We start from the raw sequence: 21,308 nt of genomic DNA, 5'->3' as shown, positions 1-21,308 counted from the left end.
AAACATACATCTATCTCTGAGTTGTGAAGAATATGTATTGAGGTTAAAACAACCAACAAGAATGCACTTTTATGTAGAAATCCATGATTAAATCGAGTCTTCCTGACTAGTGATTTAATTCAGGATTTAAATCGATTTGATTTAAATCAAATCCACCCTGCTTCTGAGAGAGCAGCTAGTATTACTATCAAAATATACGCGTGCACCTCAGCACTAACCGCTCAGTCCTGCAGGAAGCCAATGCTGTGGCGGTAGCCCTCTTTGGCATCGATGGGGGTTATCTGTGGAGGGCTACAAGACCTGGGACCTATTGCAGCGATGCACACCGCTCTGGCTGGCTGGCTGGCTATAAACTTCCCAGCTTAGACACCACCCTGAACAATTCCTTCCCTTTTTGTGTGCAAAGACGTATTTAAACTGAGAGCAAACAGCCTGCCTGGGATGTTTCCAGCAGCATCCTGAAGGTGCTGTGCGTTGTACACACACTTGGCCAGATGCTGTGCTGTGGCATAAGATGGGATTTCCAAAGGAGCCTATGGGAGTTCAGTGCCCAAATTTCAGTGAGACTTGGGCAGCTAACTCCCTTTCAAACTCCAACCTAAACAGGTTGGGTGATGTTAGGAACAAGTCTTGTTAGTAACTATTTTCTTCCCTCGCCAAACTATCCCTCCTTCTGTCCTGGTGCACCAGCCAATCTGCTTCTGCCACTCTGCTAGATACACCTCACAGTCAGGCTCAGTACAAAAGCCTGGGGAAGAAAAAAAGAAACTGAAGAGCCAGGGAGGTAGTCTTATGTTAGTGAGTGCCTGAAATTGGAGGGACTCTCTAGGGATGGGGCATAGCCCTACATGGCTGCACTCAGCCTCTGCCATCACTGGCAGCTTTTGTTGCTCCAGGCGAGGGTGACTGAAACTCCCTAACGTACACAACATAGCTAATTCTTCGGTGGGGAAGGGCACAGCTTAGAATGTGCTGTTGTGTCTCTACTGTTTATGTAAAAGGAGGGAAGGATATCAGATAAAGGAATAGTAGTCATTCCAGGATATGCCAGTCTCTATAATTCTTTAGAAATTTCCAATGTGAATCTGACAAACTTCTCAAACAAGGCACATTCAAAGCAGACACAACATTGCCGATTAGTTCACAGCCAACTTTGCATGGCCCGAGATTGAACAGAACCTTAGTGCTCATTTAAAAGACAGCGACCTTTCTGATTACATATAACCCAACCACCCCAGGAGGCAGTTAAGGCTATTTAAGCACTCAGAATGCCCAAACCATCAAATACAACTTAATAACATTGCATTCATAGGTCAGATAAGAGACATCATTACAAATTAACACATTCAAAATCTGAATCATAATAAAATGATGGATCTTCTCAGAAATGAAAAAAGAAAGCCATATAGCAGGATAAAGCCAAGTGTGTAATTTGCAAACTACCTCTATCAAATCATGTTTCTCCTCACTTTTGTAATAACAGCAGTCGAGTGATGATATATTTAGAATCTGGAGGATGTTCCCTACCAAGTTATAGACAACTGCAAAGATAAGTCAGTCTAAGCCCCCTTGGCTGTGCCCCTTTAAATTGTTAATATTTTTAAACTAGTTTCAGAAGCAAGTTCTTCATAGTCTTAAAGGTGCCACAGGACCCTCTGTTGCTTTTTACAGATCCAGACTAACACGGCCACCCCTCTGATCATAGGGCAGTGGTTCTCAACCTTGCAGCCCAATCAGCACACAGCTGCAGCCCATGTGACATCCTCAGGGCCATAAAGGTAGTATATATATTATCTGGATGCAGCCCACATAACACAGACAGCTGCATATGTGGCCCAGAATGGTAAATAGGTTGACAACCACTGATTTAGGGGCAGTCATGGTCCTAGCGAACAGCCTGCGTAAGCAGGCTTCTGTGTTGGAGTTTTCTGAGGGCTTGAGGAGGGCATCCCTCAGACTGCAGCCCCAGATAGCAGTGGTTCTGTCTGTGGTGCTGTTCCCTCGTACCCCCTCTGCATGGGGAAAGGGAAAAAGGCTGGTGGAGCCAATCAATTGCATAACCATCATCCCTGTCTCCAGAAAAACCTGAAGAGCTGTGTAGCTCGAAAGCTTGTCTCTTTCACCAACAGAAGTTGGTCCAATAAAAGATATTACCTACCCATCTTGCCTCTCCAGAAAAACCTATACACTAGTGCATAAGGAGCCCGTATCCTGCCCTCACAACAGAACCACACGGTTTTACTGCAGTGGGGGCCCTCCTTGGCCACAGGGAGCCCATTGGCCCCATATAATGAAGCTGGCTTCCATATGAATGTTGCTAACTAATGCTAGGGGTTATTTACAGACCGTTTTCATAGACAGCGAGATTTTATTAACGGCTAGTAAACAAGGTAAATAAGCCACAAGTTTAATAAAGTTTATTTAATCATGACTATGCTTAGGAAAATACACTCATAAAGGTTAATATAATGCAATTTAGTTTAACTTTACACTACATTTTGGACAAAAGACTTGTACATAGTTTAGGTAAAATAGGACTTGTGATCTGGTTTGTTTTACATCTATTACAAATGTATAAAAGGTTGTCATGCACTACAGTAGATAAACAGCATGAGAAAAATTACCTTTGGTTTAATTCAGAAAATAATACAAGTATTGCACTGTAAAAGCTTCAAATGTGGTGCAACAAAACATTATAAAAATGTTTCAATGCCAGCTTACAAAAGTTCGTTAGCTAGTGTAATTTTAGAAAAAAGCATATGTACATGTGAAACAATTCCATTAGCTATCTGGGTTCAGTTAATATTGTATGTAAATCAGGTATCTACACCACCAAGCTTCAAGAGATGTCTTGAATTTGGTTTAACACTTATCAGCTACATTATTACTCTGTTGAAATCAACAACGTTATCGGATGCTAACTGACCTGTCAGTTGAAAGGATGTACAGTTCCAGCCTAGTTTATCAAAATTCAGAAATAGCAACTACGTTACCATGGATTACGAGTTCCTGGTTATCCACTTTTTAGATCATTTCTTGTGATGGTCACTTTTTGAGTGTACATTTCCATATATGTGAAAGCCCCAAACACCATGTTACTCAGTATGGGATTGGAAGTGTGGGATAGCATTACATGGAAGCCTGCAGTAATCCCTCCAGCCACATCTTAAGGTTTTGATGCCCAGAGAAGCCCTATGAGAGGGAAGAAGTACTGGCAACAAAGTATACAAAATAATTTAACGTTCTTGGAAAAGAAACACAATGTGGTACATATGTTTAAAGAGAGAGTTGAAAAATACATATTTTAGAATACACAAGGTAGGTTAACTAAGTTTTACACCCTATTTCAAATATTCATTAGCAACGTCTAAGCATATTGTTAGAGATGAGTGACATATTACATCTTTTGCTGCTTTACCTTAACGTACTTCCAAATTCCTATCTTTAGCTCTATTAAAAGCAAATCAGAAAAATGGAAATTCCAACATGGTTTCATTCTCATATCTAAAGTATTTCAAGGCAAAAAGATCACATCTCTGGTATATTTTTAAGTAGGAAGAATCCACATTTTATTTTTGTTCATACTTAACACATTAATTTTCACTTTCAAATCTTGTGATAAGGAATATTGCCTAATATAGGCATTATTCTTTTCATGGAGTCCCTGTGAGCATAAAGTAAAAAGTATTCAGCTCAGCCCTTTTCCCAGCAGTGTACAGTATTTACTTGGAGAAACGTAAGTCTGCTTTTATTTAATGGCAAGTTGTTTAAATTTAATTCATGTCACTGCCATATTTTAACTTCCAGCTCAAAAACCAGGCTTGTCCAAAAACTTTATCTGAATATAATTAAAGTTCTTGAAATCTCTTGCAAGATGGTAATTGCTCTTTTAAAAAATATGAAGGTATCCATAAAACCTCTACACGTCACTGGAATTCCCAGCCTCTTTTCAAATCTCTTACACAAGATGGTAACGTTTTATATATAAAAAGATAACACACTATTAACAAGAAAGCTATAGCTAAGACTATCACAACTGGTTGTTTAGGAAGACAATTCAACTAGGTTTATTTTCTTAATGTTTTAACATAAATATAGTTGCAACTTGATCTTCAGTTGACAATGATTGTCACAGCCAAGGTAAGCACTGAATACTATCTAATCACACACAAACTCTCTATACATTATACAATTTATTTCTGTCTTGAGGGATCTCTCCCCCGCCCACAAATCTTTGGCCGTCCACTACCAATCTCCCCCATAAGCAGAAGCAGTGTACTGTCTTTGTTCTCTATTCATTCAAGTTATATTTATGCACAAAGATGTGCAGTTTCCAGAACTAGTTATGTCTCTAGACAAAACAAGCGGTAATCAGAATAAATACGAACTCCACTGTCCCCTGGGGGGAAGGGGGGGAAGAATAGTAGGAGTTTATTTTTCTTTCTTGGCAGAATTCATATTTAGAGGACTTGTCACAAAATGCTTTGGCAGATGAGCTCACCCACTGGGGGCTCTATTCAGCTGACAATTGCATCCACAACTGCTGCACCACAGAGGTCTAGCAAGCATTCAGGGCTAAAAAGCCAGGGAAGCTGCGCCCTATCCAAGAGACATAAATGTGGATTCCCCTGCTGCAGAGATGGGGGTTTTTTGCCTATTTGTTTTTGCAACTGGTTGGCACACAGCTAGCACACAGGCAGCCTTCCTAGCACTTGCATGCCTCAGAAGATCATCTGTGTTTTGTTCTGGATAGAGCCCTGTATTCAAATATTACTTCTGTGTCTTTCCTCGCATATCAGCATGAGTTTATAATATGGCCACCAATTTATTTTCTCTTTATGTCACCTTTAACAGATCAAGGCTATTTTGTTTAATTGTTTAATTAAATCTTGAATGAATAAAGAACAGAAAAGTCTACATCTTTCCTAATTCCAGGTTTGTTGCTTACCAGTCTTTTTTTGGTGCATGGGATTTTGGATTCGGATGATCTACACTTACATCAGTGCTACAATTAGTTTTAATCCTGTAGATTGGGAGTTGCCCACATCGAAATGGAGAAGAAAAAAAGAAAACAAGGTTTATAGAAATATGCAGTCTGTTTCCCTCTAGAATGAATATCCCGCTTTATGGTGAACAGAAGTTATAAATTAATTAAAATGAATACACTATGTATTACAAATATCAGAAGTAATATTTTCATGACAAAATACAATGAAAATGCCATGAATATGGTTATTCAAAATATTTTGAACCTGCATCAGCATCCTTTGCCCAAAAAAGATACAATTTTAAAGCTACTTAAAAAATATAACCAAACACTCCATAATTTTACCAAATTCATGCACAACCAATAATACCCCACGAAAACAAGACAAGCTGTAGCAAAGAGTATCAAAGAAAACTGGCCCATGGTAAGCAACAAATCTGAAAGTTTCAAAATAAAGAAAAAATTACATGAACAAAACCAAACATGCATATATAGTGTACATATTCGGCACAAATGCTATTCCTAAAGGATTAAACTGCATAGGTAAAAATCAAAAATATAATGTGCAATATTTTAAGCCCTTAAAGCACAACCAAAAGTAAAGAATAAAAAAACATAACACTTGCTCCCCTCATAACTATGCCAATTACAACTACAGTTTCAATTAATATATTTACCAAGATACAGGTTCTGCAATCAAAAGTTGGAAATACTACTTTCAAATTTTGGCTTACTGCTCATGATTAGGGGATTTGAAATGTATATTCAAAATTACAATTATCCTCAAATGATTATGTTTATCTCTAGACAAATTTGATTTGTTTTACAAAGTGCTCTTTTTATGAACCAGAAGCCATCTTCCTTGTATAAAAATCAATTAGTAGTTGATACGAAGATATGTTAAGATAATCGAACTAAAACTTAATTTGAGAAAAACTGACTGCTAAGAACAAAAAGGTTCTTATGGTTCAAAATACATCTGAATTATGCAGGTGTAACTATAGTCTGTTTACTAAAACTCAATTTATAAAATAATTTGTGCATAAACGAACAGACTAGAGGCTTATGCTGATATAACAGGATACAGCCTCACATACCCTACCTACGTGCCTTCTTTAATCAAGAGATACAACAATTAATGAATTCAACATTACTCAAAACATTGGCAAAAGTATTTTCAACTTAAACAAAATTAAACTAGATACTAATTAAAGCAAACCATGCTTTAAAAAGACTACAACAACTGTACATAAACTGTGTAAGATCTTACATACAAAAGGAAAAACTTGCCATCAAACTGAAATTTAGTTATTCCTGCCCCTTTGTTGCCTTCTCAAGATAATACACGTTCACTAAGTGGCGATTGAGGTGCTTACTGTATTCGCCTTCTTTTTTAAATGAGCGGTCACAAAAAATACACACATAGTTCTCCTTTGCAACCTTGGCTTCTGCAGCTTCCTGTGATGCTTTGTTACTTGTTTCCTCTGGCACAGACCGAGCACCATTTAACCCGGAATCATCACTTCCTTCTGACATGTTGTCACTTATATCACTGCCATCATGACTGTGGATGCCTTCGTCCTCGTCAATTTCCTGAGATTCATTCACTGCCATGTTATCTGCAGATGACAAAGCCAGAGCTTCTTTAGGGTCTTGCTCACATTTTTCTGGTGATTGTGGTGGTGGTGGTGCTGGTTCTTCAGCTGGCAAGTCTGTTTTAGACAGATCTACGGGATCTGGATTAGTCACAGTTTCTGTCTCACAAGTTTTCACCAGCTCCAGCTGATGCGCCAAATCTGGTAATGCATCCTTTGGCACATCTAGGTTTTGTTGAGAGGATGATGTGCTAGGAGACTCCTCAGAGCAAGTGGCCTGCTCTTTATCTGGCTGTTCTTCAACTTCTTTCTGATAAACAGTTTCTTTATTCTCCTCCTCTAAAGTGAGCATTTCTTGGTCTTTTACCTCCGGCTCTACATTTTCATCCCGAAGCTGTGGGGGAAGTTGTCCCTGGTCCTGCACACATTCTCCATCAGTAGTCTGGCTTTCCCTATCAGGAATCTGGCTGTCAGTGTTCACTAACTGTGGACTAACAACAGGATCTGGCTTCTTCTGCTCGTCATTCCCATCACTGTCAGACTTCCCCTTTTTGTCCTGTTCTGGGAGAGGAGACTTTTCAGGGATTACCTCACCTTGGATCTTTTCCTGATCAAGTTTATTGCTTTTCTTACTATGCTTATTCTTCAAAGCTTTCTTTTTTCTGTTTTTCTTAAGGCAAGAGTTCAGTTTTTTAGGCACCTCCAATTTGACTTCACTCTTTTGAGCTTCCTGACAGTTTCTGGATTTATTTTCCACTTTCTTTTTCTTTTTTGCTATTGTTTGTGTGTCATTTTCAGGCTCTTGCTTAGAGGAAACTAATGCAGCCTCTGCTTTTCTTTTAGTCTTCTTTGTTTTACTTGATTTCTCTGTACTTTTGTCACTTTTAATATCTACATCTTTGTTTTCAGAAGCTGATTTACGACTCCTGGTTGTCACCTGGCCTACACAAATACTGCTGGCTGGTTTCTTTTCTTTTGATAAGCTCTCTTTTTTCTCCACTTTTACAGCTCCCTCATTTTTCTTTTCAGATGACTCTCCTTTCATTTGCTCTTTCTCCATCTTGTCATTCACGCTTTCAGAAAAGTCAGTTTCACTCTTTTTAGTCCGTAGTTTCACTTTGGAAACATCCATTGTGATATCCGAACAATCAGGATGTCTGGATTTGATGTGATACTGCAGGTTACATTTCTTGGATGCAGCATAATCACAGACAGGACAAAGGAACTGGCGTGGGTTGACATGGAGCTCTACATGCTTTTTGAAGTTACTTCGGTCAGCTGTTTTGTAGTCACAGTGTGGGCAAGTCAGAGGTTTGGGCCCATTGTGAACCTGCCTTGCATGACGAGTTACTTCATGCTGGTTTGAGGCCACATAGCTGCACTGATCACATTTAAATGGCTTCTCACCTGAGGAATGAGTGAGGAATTATGATTAATAAACACAGAAGAAACAATTACTCAACATTTTATAGGTGCATACATGAATTTTTTTTTAAATTGTCCATGCTCCTTTGTTAAAAGTATGTCAACTTAAGAAATCCAAAATCATAATTTTATAGTCACAAACACGTTCACAAAGACACCAATAACAACACAAAGAAAAGAGAAGGAAAAACAAAACAACCAAACAAGCAGTAACTACATCACACTCTGTTTATGAATACATACCGGAATAGATCATTCTATAGTAATATTAGCAAATGGAATCCATACCCAACTGGTCCATTGAATGCATTGTAGAAAAATGGAAATTAACAGGTGATGAATAATCAATCGTCTTACACAAATATTTCCAAAAAAGTCCAACTTTACAAATGTTTAATATACTTTCTATTTGCACTGAAAATGAAATGGATGAAAATTGATTCTTACACATGGCAAGCAAAGCAATAAAGCACATTTTAAAAATAGAATTTTTGGAAAAAATGTACCCCATTCAGATGATCATTACCCCTATTAATTCAATTCTCTGAATTTTTACTTTAAATATTAAAATATTACTTTGTATTAAATATAATGTGCAAATCCTATTTGGTTTAGCATTTGCATGTTAGTTTTAAAAACTGAAGACCAATTCCATTCAGCACATCTCTCTCATATCATTGCTGAAGTCCTAGGGCATCTGCATTTTTGCAAGGGTGTTACAAAACATACTATCTACTGAATGAGTTTACTGCAGAACTACTTTGGCTTATTTCACATAAATGCAAATGTGCAAAAATATTTTTTTAGTGTAACAAGACAAGTTCAACAGTTTTGAAAAATTTGCAAAAAAAAATAAATATAAAAAACTCACTAATAATAAGGTAAGCTGCCATCCAGTCCGAGTGTCTTGTTATTTAATCGAGCAGTTTGCCCTAGCACCTCCTCTTTAGACTCCTTAACCCCTGGCAGTACCTCTTTTTATTAACTGACAAAATGTAGGTCTCTCTCAAAGATCTTCTATGTTGAGAATGCAAAGAAATCATTTAGCTTCTTTAATGTCCTAATTCTCCTTAATTGTTCCATTTATCTCTAGTAATCCAGCAGACCCATGGCGTTCTTCAGGGTACGTCTATACTGCAATTAAAAACCAAAACAAAATTTAAAAAGCTGGCCTGTGTCACCTGACTTGGGCTTGTGGGGCTCAGGCCGAGAGGCTGTTTAATTGCAATACAGACATTCAGGCTTGGGCTGAAGTCCAGGCTCTAGGACCCCACGAGGTGGGAAGGGTCCCAGATCTCAGACTCCAGCCTGAGCCCGAACAGCTACACTGCAATTAAACAGTCCCTTAGCCCGAGCCCGTCAGCCACATGGGCCAGCGGTGAGTGTTTAACTGCAGTCAGAGGCCTCCTGCTTCTGATATACTTCAACAATTTTCTTATTTGTTTTTGTGTCTTTGGCTATTTGTTTTTCAAATGCCCATTTAGCCCTCTAATTTCCATCTGAAATGTAACTTGTCCTCATTTCACTCTATTGGCTTCACATGGGCTACATTTCAGTTTTCTGAAGGGTATCTGTTTGGCTTTAATAACTTCCAGTCCTTTGCTATTTAATCACTCTGGAGTTTTGTTTGGTCTTTTGCTTTCCCCTTTCCTTGTTTGTTTAGAGCGCTGCATGTTTTCTGTGTCACTGTAAGGATATAATTAAGTTGTCTCCGTTGCTGAGTCTAAGGATTTTAATTTCCTCACTTCTGACTTTAGAATCTTTTTAATATTGTTTATATCACAATAGCACCTTAAAATACCAAGCATAGACCAGAGCTGCGCTGCTTTTGTTTGTTTGTTTGTTTTTTAAACCATCTTCCTCTTTCTTTTTTTTTTTAGTCCCCACTTTAATCCTCCTTTCACAAGTTTAACATCACAGTCCTAGTGTTTGGTATGGTGCAATCCCTTCCTTGAGGATCCTGAACTTAATTACACGATTATCACCAATAGTTAGTGGATCAACTATATTTTACTGTGTGTTACTCAGGACTAGGTAAAGAGCAGCCTTTCCCTTTGTGTGCTCTAGAATTATCTGTTCCAACTGCTTAAGGTGCTCAGAAATTGCGTCTTTAAACCATGTCAAGACATGGTATTAACAGGAGTGTTGAATTTAAGACACATTGCCCTGTTCCACTCGGCCGGCACTGGTGAGGCCTCAGCTGAAGTACCGTAACCAATTCGGGGGTCACACTTCAGGAACGATGGGGACAAACTGCAGAGAGTCCAGAGGAGAGCAACAAAAATGATAAACAGTTTAGAAAACCTGACCTATGAGAAAAGGTTTAAAAAAATGGGCATGTGTAGTCTTGAGAAAAGAAGACTAAGAGGGGAATCTGGTAACGGTCTTCAAATATATTCAGAGCTGTTATAAAGAGGACGGTGTCCTCCATGCCCACTGAAGGTAAGAAAAGAAGTAATGCGCTTAATCAGCAGCAAGGGAGATTCAGGTTAGATATTAGGAAAAACTTTCTAACCATAAGTATATTTAAACTCTGGAATAGGCTTCCAAGAGAGGTTATAGAATCCCAGTCATTGGAGGTTTTTAAGAACAGGTTGGACAAATACCTGTCAGAGATGGGCTAGGGTTACTTGGTCCTGCCTCAGTGAGCAGGGGGCTGGACTAGATGACCTATCAAGGTCCTTTCCAGCCCTACATTTCTAGGATTCTATGACATACAACCACTTATATGAAAATAGTTGCATATGCTATTGCTGCTTTATTAGACTTAGTTGTCTCTATCATCTCTTTCAACATTGCACACACAGTATTTTGTTCCTGGTCTGGAGGCCGGTAATATAATCTGACTACTATATTTATATTCTTCTGATTTAGGATTTGGATCCTGCCCTCATTACCCAGGCAAGAGTCACAATTAAGGCAATAGGGATAGTGTAGGTTGAAGTTCACATTGAGGATTTCCTAGACTTGTGCTTGTGGCTATCACCTCAATACAATAGCAGCTATCCAATAGTAAATGCTGCCATTTCACAAACAAGATTTGTAAAAGAGAGACCAAACACAATTATAATAGGTTACTGAGAACACAAACATGACTTTACCAACAGTGAAATAAATGACAGTGACAATTACCATCTTGGCCTTAAATCCTAGGGAATATGACTGTGTAAACATTTTCTGCCATTTTTTTTGTGATACTGTGCATAAAAGTTAAACAAGACATTTTCTTACAGTAAGTGGACATAACCATGACAAATTTCTTTTAATTACCAAGCATAAATTAACTATTCTCTCAGAATTGCTGAAACAGATATATATTAGATATCACAGGCTAGATCAGGGGTCTCAAACTCAAATGACCACAAGGGCCACATGAGGACTAGTGCATTGAACCGAGGGCCGCATCACTGACACCCCCCCTCGCTGCCTCTGGCCCCGCCCCCACTCCACCCCTTCCATTAGACCCTGCCCGACCTCTTCCCACCCCTTGTCTGCCTCATTCCAACCCCTTCCCTGAAGTCCCCACCCCCACGCTGCCCCCAGGGGGTGCAGAAAGGGTGCAGGGTGCGGCAGGGGCTCAGGGCAGGGAGTTGGTGGGTGGGGTGCAAGAGAGTGAGGGGTGCGGCAGGTAGCTCAGGGCAAGGAGTGCAGGAGGGGTGCGGGATGCGGCAGGGGGCTCAGGGCAGGGGGCTCAGGACAGGGGGTTGGGGTGCAGGAGGGGTTTGGGATGTGGCAGGGGGCTCAGGGCAGGGGGTTGGGGTGCAGGAGGGGTGCGGGATGCGGCAGGGGGCTCAGGGTAGGGGGTTGGGGTGCAGGTGGTGTGCAGGGTGCGGTGGGGGCTCAGGGCAGGGAGTTGGTGGGTGGGGTGCAAGAGGGTGAGGGGTGCGGCAGGTGGCTCAGGGCAGGGAGTGCAGGAGGGGTGTGGGATGTGGCAGGGGATTGGGTGTGGGAGGGGTGTGGGATGTGGCAGGGGGCTCAGGGCAGGGAGTTGGGGGTGCAGGAGGGGTTCAGGGTGTGAGCTCCAGCCCGGCGCCGCTTACCTAGAGCGGCTCTGAGGTGGCAGCGGCGCGCACCGGGGCCAGGGCAGGCTCCCTGCCTGCCTGCCTGCCCTGGCCCCCGGCCCCGCGCCGCTCCATTCCAGGAAGCAGCTGGAACCGTGTCCCTGCAGCCCCTGGGGGAGGGGGGGGGGGCTCAGGGTTCCGTGCCTGCGCTGCTCTTGCCGCTCCTCTAGGTACCTCCCACGAAGCTCCCATTGGCCACGGTTCCCTGTTCCCAGCCAATGGGAGCTGCGGAGGGCGGTGCCTGGAAGGAGGCAATGCAGGAGCCCTCTGCCTCCTTCCCCCTCCCCCCCCCGGCCCAAAGGGGCGTGCTGCCAGCTGCTTCAGAGAGCGGCGCAGGGCTCGCAACGCCACAGGGGGCAATCCCACAGGTAGGCAGAGGAGCGGGGAGTTTGGCGGGCCAACGCAAGAGCCCCGCGGGCCGCGTGTTTGAGACTCCTGGACTAGATCCTCACCTGGCTTTAACTGAGCTATGACAATTTACACAAGCTGCGGATCTGTTCCCACAAACTTCATCCTATTGCTCCTGAACCTATATCATGTCTTAAAAAGTACAAAGGAATGAAGGTACTCTTCCAAGCCTTGGAATGTACCCTGGATAGCAATGGGAAAATATTTATTCCTTCCTTACGACTTTTAATAGTAATACTCTGCACTTGACTTGTATAGCCCCTTTCATCTAAGGATCTCTACCACTTTTCAAATGAAGGAAGCGTGACATCATCACTTTTACGCTCGCCATCTTTAAGTAAACCAATAATGGTGGTAGGCAGCAGTGCAGAGCCTCTTATTTTCAAACAATATTAATTTACTAATGCAAAACTTATCATGGTCTTCTTTTTCCTGTCCCGGAGACAACCATTTTACCTACTTGTTCAAAACCTATCCAAATTAACCAAAGCTTCACAATCTAACCCAAAATGTTTTTTTACAGGACAAGATATTAACACTTTTTGCATGTCACTTTATACATAGTAAAGAGAGTGAAGTAAGAACTGGCAGCATTTGAGTAAAACTGCTTAATTTGACAATCTGATTCTAATGGTCCATCCCAAGTAGGAAACCCCTAGGATACCAGATATCCTGTTCTTTAGTCAACAGTGCCTGTTTGAATTGCACAAGATTAAAAATGTCCTTTTAAAAAGCTAGATCGTTTTCATTATGATCATTTAAGCTCAGACAACACTAAACAAATTTAATAAATATTTTCTATGGAATAAACCAAAAAGTCACTAGCTTATTTCTGGGTTACTGTGATTACTGCCTTTTTACCAACCTGAATGAGTTCGCATGTGCCTGGTTAAATGAGTCTTCTGAGAACTTGAATAGGGACACATAGCACATTGATAGGGACGCTCTCCTGCAAAAACAAACAGTGAGTTCAAATAAAAACAAAACACGGTAAATTCAAATAAAAGCCCCACACTGCCCGAGTGATGTAGCAATGCCAACAAAAGCCCCAGTGCAGGCACAGCTACGCTGATGGAAAAGGGTGTCTGTTGACATAGCTAACTTCATTCAGAGAGGTGGTGTTCCTGGACCGACAGAAAAACTCCTTCTGTCGGCGTAGGCTATGTGTACACTATAGGGCTACGTGGTATAGTCTCTGTAGTGCAATCGCAATCTGGGTGTCCCCAGATAGACAAGCCAGTGCCTTGTTCATTTTTAGGTTAATCTACTTTCAAGCTAAACAAACATAAAATGCATTTGCTATTCTGGATTAACTTCATTTGTAGATATACCCTAGCACAAGGAAAGCCCTTAGTGAAGACAAGGCAGTTTTAGTATTAATACGTGTTAAGCAGGTCAAGGTAAATCGTAGGCTCCCAACTGGTGTTTACTTGGACCTGGAAAACACATGAAAGTTACATGCTTCCTTGTCTTCACTAGGATTTTAAGAACACACTTTTTTCCTAGTGTGGAGACATCCAAGGGCAGTAGGGGAGGGTCTAGGGATAGGGCTGAGATTGTTTTGGAGTTTCTGTGGCTTAGTCTACACTACAGACTTATGTCGGTATAGCTACGTCACTCAAGGGTGTGGAAAATCCACACACCTGAGCGATGCAATTAAACTGACCAAACTCCTGGCGTAGACAGCACTGTGTCGATGGGAGGGCTTCTCGCATTGACACAGGTACCGCCTCTCAGGGAACCTCTCCCACTGGCGTAGGTAGCGTCTTCATTAAGCACTGCAGCGGTGCCACTGCAGCGCTGTATGTGTAGACAAGCCCTTTAACTAAGCTTCTTCCTCCCACCAACCCAATTATACAATCATTGTTAATTAGATCAGCACCTGAAAGAAAAATTCCTCCCTAAAACATTTTAATCCCCTTCCTAAAACAGTTAATTCTCCCCCACTTAAAACAATGTGGGAGATTTATGCCAGACACATACAATGAAATTAAGGGAGGGGTGGGTCTACTGTTGTAAAGCGGTAGTTGTGTTTAAAAATGCCTCCTCCAAGCAGATGAGACTTTCTTTCCAATCTGAAAATTCATGAACAAAGGTCCTGGTCTGTTTTAGTTTGAGTCATTGCTTGTTACCAGTGCTTTTCATTTCATAGTCTTGATTTAATGACAAATTTAAAATTCAGAAATATTGGACTTTTAGATAACTTTAAAGGGGGTGCAGCAATTTAAATAATTGATTTAACTTACTAATTCCCTTGAGGCTGACAGGCAAATGCAGGACCACTGAAAGCCCAGGTATGGAGGTTGGGTTTTGCTGTAGTTACATGCACACCTGGGCTAGGCTATCCCCGGATGCTCAGACCCTGATGCCAATCACTGTGCAACAAAGGCATACCCTTTGTTTCTATATAAAACAGTGAAAGGTACTATAGACTTCCAAGATATTAGCAAAGTAATGGTGAACTCGCTTATGGATACACCCCAACATTTAAAAAAACAGTAGCCTAAAAAGGTAGGCACCTACGGGTGCAATTTTCAAAAGAACCGTAAGTGACTCAGAGTTTGTCTGCACAGCTCCACACTACTGTAGGGTACATACCCTCTGTAGGGGTGTAAACTGCAGAGCCTTGTAATGCAGCAGTTCTCAAACTGTGGGTCAGGACCCCAAAGCCCATGCCCAAACCCCACCACCCAGGGCTGAAGCCCATGCCCGAGGGCTTCAGCCCTGGGCGACAGGGCTCAGGTTACAAGCTCCCCGCCTGGGGCTGAAGCCCTTGGGCTTCAGCTTTGGCCTCCCAGCCTGGGGCAGCGGGGCTCAGGCAGGTTCAGGCTTCGGTCCACCCTCCTGGGATCGTGTAGTAATTTCTGTTGTCAGAGGGGGTTGCAGTGCAATGAAGTTTGAGAACCCCGCGTAATGTGTTGTGCTCTGTGTGTAGACCTTGCTGGTACACTCTATACCTGGGCTATAGGCTAAAGCTCCAGTACCACTTTCACTCTGTAGTGTGGATGCGAGCTAAACTAAGTGCTGATAGTCCTCCAGTGCTTTCCCACAATTACCCCCGCATGCCCAGAAGGACAGACACACACTCCCACAGAGCTGCTCAGCTTACCACAGCTGAACCATGGGATATGACCGCAGAAGTCCTAAGAGCACAGCACCAGAGTGGACATGGTAACTCAGGTAGGGCTTTGCCATGTGGCTGCTCACTCTTGAACTAGGCTAACCCGGGTGCCCACTCCCAAATTAACTCTGCAGTGAAGACATACACATTCACTTCAATCTGAAAACCTAATAGAGACATAATGCCTGATCAAAGCATTTCAGCTCTCTTGATGCATAGAGGTTCAATACGTGGGAAGGCAGTGGTGATTGCAAATATAGCAGTTCATTTGTGTATCAATTTTGTGTCTGAGTTTGTGTTGTTCTTACAATAAGGATGATTATCGGTCCTTGGACTCATCTTTTTCATCACACAGGAGCATTATAAGAGTGAAACTAATTAGTAGGAAAAAATCTATATGCGAAATCTGTAATTCTACTAACAATTAGGAAACTAATTTAAGAAACAACATCCACTTCAGCAATTTAAAACTATTAAATGGAAAGTAAAGAACTAGCAACATCAAAATAAAATATCTTATGTAGAAGATTTAAATATTATTGTAAAAGCTACATAAGAGGGCTTCAATTAGAGTGTTACCATAACAATAGTGAGTTTAATAAACGGGCAGCAATCTGAGACTGTAACAAATCAGAGTTTTAAACAAAAGACAAAACAGCTGTGTAGCAATCAGCATAGATTGTTTAGCCTGGCTGGCAACAAACCCAAAACTAACTACTTCTTCAATTCCACTTCCTTCCATCTCACACGCAGACCCCTCATTTCTAATAACATAGATACATCTCCAACAAATCAGATCAGGGCCTTACTGACAAGCCCATTTTAAGATGTTAAGACCTAGTGAAGGAAGCAACTACCTAGGCTGGATGTTTCATAAGGCACGGTAAATACAAAGTTCAGTTTTAACCAGTAATAAGGACCCTTCTAAGTAAAGAACCATGTGTACAGACTGCCACAGTTACTCAAAAAAACAAAAGAACCCTTTCTTCTACTTGTTTTATTTGATTTTTTTAAAATAGCTTCCCTGTTTAATTTCTTGGTGAACTAGTGGCAAACATTTGTCAATACAAAACATTTAATGAAATCATAAATCCAAACGCTGGCAACAAGCCCTTGTACCACAGCATGAAAAATGATCAAGGCTCATTTCTTCTTTTGATTATTTATTCCTCTCTGAAACATTATAACTGCCGTTACTGTGTAGTACTGCCCACCCCAAATGCAGTGATCAACTAAATGCTGTCTTGAAAGGCTCTTGCTTTTGGGTTAGATCCTATAAAATGCTGAGCACCCTTATCTCAATGAGAGCTTTTGAGAGTTTATCAGAGTGATAAACTGAGTCAGCTGACCGCAGCATCCAAACAAAAGTGGGGAAACTTTAAAGAGCCATCGTTAACCAGAAATCAAAACAATTTTTACAAATGAATTGAAAGTAGTTTCAGGGAATTCCACTTGATCTATAGCCCCACTGCCTATTTTAGTGATTTTACAATCATATTTTCTAATTTCTAAAAAAAAAAAAGTTTTCCCTCTCCTAATGATCTTTGAAAGATCCACACCAACAAAAGCAAAAACTGACTAACTACAGGGAAAATGGTGAAACTGACCATACACAAAGTGCTGTCAAATGCACAAAATAAACTGAAAGACAGGAACATATTGTTTTTTTCCTAATCTCTTTCAGTTACAACCATCTTAGGTATGCAGTAGTGTTGTAGCCATGTTGGTCCCAGGATATTAGAGAGACAAGGTGTGGGAGGTAATATATTTTATTGGACCAACTTCTGTTGGTGAGAGAGCATGAAAGCTTGTCTCTCTCACCAACAGAAGTTGGTCCAATAAAAGAAATTATTACGTCACCCACCCTGTCTCTCTAATGATCTTAGGTGTGATTTTAAAAAGAGTACTTAAAGTATTTTCAGACAGAAGTGTGATTTTTTTTAAGCTGATGATGTCCTCTAAACAAGATACTTCTATTTGGCAGATATGAGTACATTTTAACATAGATAAGAAACTAAGGGCACAGACTAATGCAGGCTGGCACTGTACAAGCTTCTCCATGTAGCTTCACCACTGTACCTCAGTCTTTACCTGCAAATCTCATGACTCCAGTCATGGACTTCTAAACAGAGATTTCAAACTGTGAAGGACTGTGTAGGAGATTAAGATGAAGCCACTAAAACCATTTTACTTGGGTTAGAAACACAAGGAGAAATTCTCTATGCACTTTGATCAGCCAGCACAGCCCGCGCAGTAGGAAAAAGGAGGGGGGCCAGCCCAGGCCAACTGGAAGATGTGATGATTGAGTCTCTCTCCCTGAGGTAACCTCAACTGGCTGGAATTTAAAGCTGCCCCCAGGAGGAGTGACCACACTGCCAACTAACCCAGCCACACATGAATCCCGTTCTGTGCCACAGGAGCAGAGAAAGAATTTTATCCCATTATCCCAGGAGTTAATCTGACCAAACACCAATTGTGATTAAACATAAAGCTGGTGGCACTGGCAGCCATTTTGCTAAAAAGTAATAGCACTTGTGACATTGACAGCATAGGAGCCCTATGTAAGAGATTTGGAAACTGGTTGCTCATGCTTGAGAATATCTTGTTAAAATAGCAAAATATTTAGACCAAGTTCTGTCCTGCCCTACACCTGGAGCCACTTCACAGAAATTCCTGGGACCGCACTCAGTGCAAGGCAAAATGAGGCCCTAATTTTTTTCTTCAGTAGCAGATTGGAAACTGGTTCAAAATCTCCCACATGGGACTCCTGCGTGCTAACAAATGGTGTACCTATTTCTCTTGGATACTGCAGTGATGGGGACCGTAGAAATATCTGAGCCCCAGATACAGTAACTAAGGGGTCGCACATGTCATAGCTTCAGTAGGCTCAGCTCTTTGTACATACCAGGGACTCCTGGCAGCCCTCCATGCCCCCACAAGCTCCCTGTGGGCCACCCTTCCATCTATGTTAGGGACTCTCTGCAACCCACTTACTCCCTGCCTCATACCATAGCTCTGTGTCCCCCCCCATACCATACCGTTCCTGCACCCCATCAGAGGTTTTGTGTGACGCCCCTATTCCCCACCCCCAACCCAGGACTCTGTGTACACCCCTGTTCCGTCCATACCAGCATTCCCCACCTATCCCTGCCACGGCTCTGTGTGCCTTCCCCCGCATTATTACTTCTCTTCTTTCTGTCTGGAAGGTAAGAAATTCAGGGTGTCAACATATTGAAATCTATTGGGAGAATGGGCAGAGGAATGAAAATCGGGGTATTGTTATGTCAGAAGGTGTCAACTCAGGGGTTCTCAAACTGGGGGTCGTGACCCCTCAGAGGGTCACGAGGTTATTACATGGGGAGTCGCAAGCTGTCAGCCTCCACCCCAAACACCACTTCACCTCCAGCATTTATAATAGTGTTAAATATTTTAAAGTGTGTTTTTAATTTATAATGGGGGTTACACTCAGAGGCTTGCTGTGTGAAAGGGGCCACCACAACAAAAGTTTGAGAACCAGTGTTAACTGGTATTAACCAGTATCTTGAGCTATAGACAATTGCAGGGGTGCCTGAAGCTGTGGCACCACTAGACAGACAGCAGGTATTCTGTGTGTCCCCAATTTTACCCCGATGGTTTTCCAATTTCCCCCAAAATCAATAGGATTCTGCCCATTGATTCTGAGAACACTCCCTGAAATTCTGGAATTAATTGGATATGGGGTTCAAAAGTTACCACATTACATCCAAACAGAGAAATGCCATCAAGTTGAGTGGAAAGTCGCACAAGCTTGGCCAATTAAGATTCACGTAGTTATAGTGGATTCTGCTCTTAACCTCTCAGCAGGGTTGGTAGTTGCTCAAGGTTTGGGGGTAGGGGAGTTTCATTTCTGTATGTATATGTGAATTCCTTGTTTTCTATTATTGAAATTTAATGTGAAAATGATCAAGTTTTGACTGAGTCACACAGGCCCTTTGAAAACGTTACCCTTAGTCTGATGTCAATTTTGTTGTTGTTTTTTAAGGCAGCTGGCCTGAACTTTGCAGGTCCAGAAATTCTAAAGGTAATGAACCACTTTTAAATATATATTCATGTTCTGTTCAGGATAATGTGGTTTTTAGACTGCTGGGCTGAGCAAAATGGATACAATACTCTTAATCTCCCCTTGGACCCATGACACTGGATGTGTTTTCTCAGTCCTTCAGGACTACAAAGTGCAGTTCATATCAAGTATAGGCATCCATGTAGTTGGAAGCTAACCTGGTAATATTATAGGACTACAACACTCAGAGAGCCTTATCAGGGTGGAGCAAATCTTGCAAATACAAGAATCTCATTTTTATATACTTAGTATAGTTCCCCCCCATCACCAATATTCCTACTCAAATACAGATGATAGACTTACCTGTATGAGTTCGAATATGTTGAATATAATTGTTCTTCCTATCTGAAAAATAGGAACACTGGGAGCATGTGTACACCTTCCTAGGAAAATGATTTCTTAGATGTTTCTTCCAATGATATTCACTGACTGTAGTATAAGTGCATATGGTGCACTTGTAGACTCTCTCATTTTCTCCTGCTTTGTTGTGGTGTTTCAAGTGAGCCAGATAGTGATCATATCTGTTAGTGTTATAGCCACAACGATCACAACGAATAGGCCCCTTAGAGAAATCTGCCTCTTCTGTGGTGCAAGAATCAGATTCTTTGACCTGGACTTGCTTCTCTGCATTTTCTTCTACAATGAATTTTTTGGCACTGTGAACCCTAATGTGATGCACAAACTCTTCCTCGCACTCTGCCTCATACTGGCATGGTTTGCAACGAAATGGCTTGCTCTTCAAGCTTTTAGATTTGTCCTCCACACTCTCAGGAGTATCTGGTGCTTCCAATGGGAGGTCCTTGTCCAGATTGCAAGCCTCAGGAGTAGGGCAAACAGCTGGACCCTGGGTTTCCACACTAGGAATTTCAAGAGCCCCTAATTCCATGTTTTCAGGTTCATCAGGGTCACTGTCCACTCCCTGTGTATCTTCCATATCCTCTCCATCACTGTCTGAAAAGTTGCTGTCACCTACAGTTGTCAATTCAGCCATTTGCCTCTCTTCTCCAACCAGGTAATCACAGCAGCTGCCATTAACTTCCCCTGTCAAGGCCACATTTGCCAACATAATAAGCTGAGGGGCTGCCAGCTCAGCTTTGGAAAGGTCATGCAAATCATACATGTCGTTAGACAATGCCATACTGATGTTAGCATTGCCAGCAAATAGGCTGTTCCCACCAGACTGCCCCAGCACCTGAGTTGCCATAACAGCAATTCTGTAAAAAAAATAAAATAAAATAAAAATGCACCAGTAAAAATCTAACAATTACAAATATAAAACATCCATGTTCTACTACCCAAAACTAAGAGTGTACTTCAGAAACCTATGAAAATCTATCCAAGATGGTCAATTATTATTAAATACAAATAGGAGAATAAAAACAAAAAGATTTGGTGAGTTATCTCTTCCTTACATTAGATAAATATTTTCTTTTATGAACTGAGCAAATACTAATTCATTTTTCTTTAAAATTATTTTTACTTTTTGCTCACAAGTATGAACTCACGCTCTGAAAAATCGGCTTTAAATTTTATCTTTATCTTTTAAAAAAAATTACTTTAACTATAATCTAAAACAAATTATTGATTGCTCTACACTATCACCAGACACATT

General features: G+C 41.3%; 1 protein-coding gene across 1 annotated transcript; it reads right to left on the bottom strand.

Annotated features, from left to right (window-relative positions):
* Positions 1-6,280: 6,280 nt before the first annotated feature.
* REST (RE1 silencing transcription factor) lies at positions 6,281-20,910 on the bottom strand. The gene is made up of 3 exons (XM_065404771.1): positions 20,000-20,910; positions 13,342-13,425; positions 6,281-7,989 (listed from the first exon to the last, which is right to left on the bottom strand). Exons 1-3 carry the CDS (start codon positions 20,898-20,900, stop codon positions 6,296-6,298), a joined length of 2,679 nt encoding a protein of 892 aa, XP_065260843.1. The 5' UTR covers positions 20,901-20,910; the 3' UTR covers positions 6,281-6,295.
* Between the last annotated feature and the right edge of the window lie 398 nt (positions 20,911-21,308).

This window comes from Emys orbicularis, chromosome 5 (assembly GCF_028017835.1).
Source record: "Emys orbicularis isolate rEmyOrb1 chromosome 5, rEmyOrb1.hap1, whole genome shotgun sequence".
NCBI classification, from domain to species: Eukaryota; Metazoa; Chordata; order Testudines; family Emydidae; genus Emys; species Emys orbicularis.
Note: the sequence above shows the minus strand (reverse complement) of the source record. Positions and strands in the feature narration are given on the sequence as shown.

Coding starts and splice junctions, on each gene's coding strand:
- REST (XM_065404771.1), bottom strand. CDS start 20,900: ATGGCAACTCAGGTGCTGGGGCAGTCTGGTGGGAACAGCCTATTTGCT. Junction 13,426..19,999: donor ACATATTCGAACTCATACAG/GTAAGTCTATCA, acceptor TTGTTTTTGCAG/GAGAGCGTCCCTATCAATGT. Junction 7,990..13,341: donor GCACATGCGAACTCATTCAG/GTTGGTAAAAAG, acceptor CTCATTCCTCAG/GTGAGAAGCCATTTAAATGT.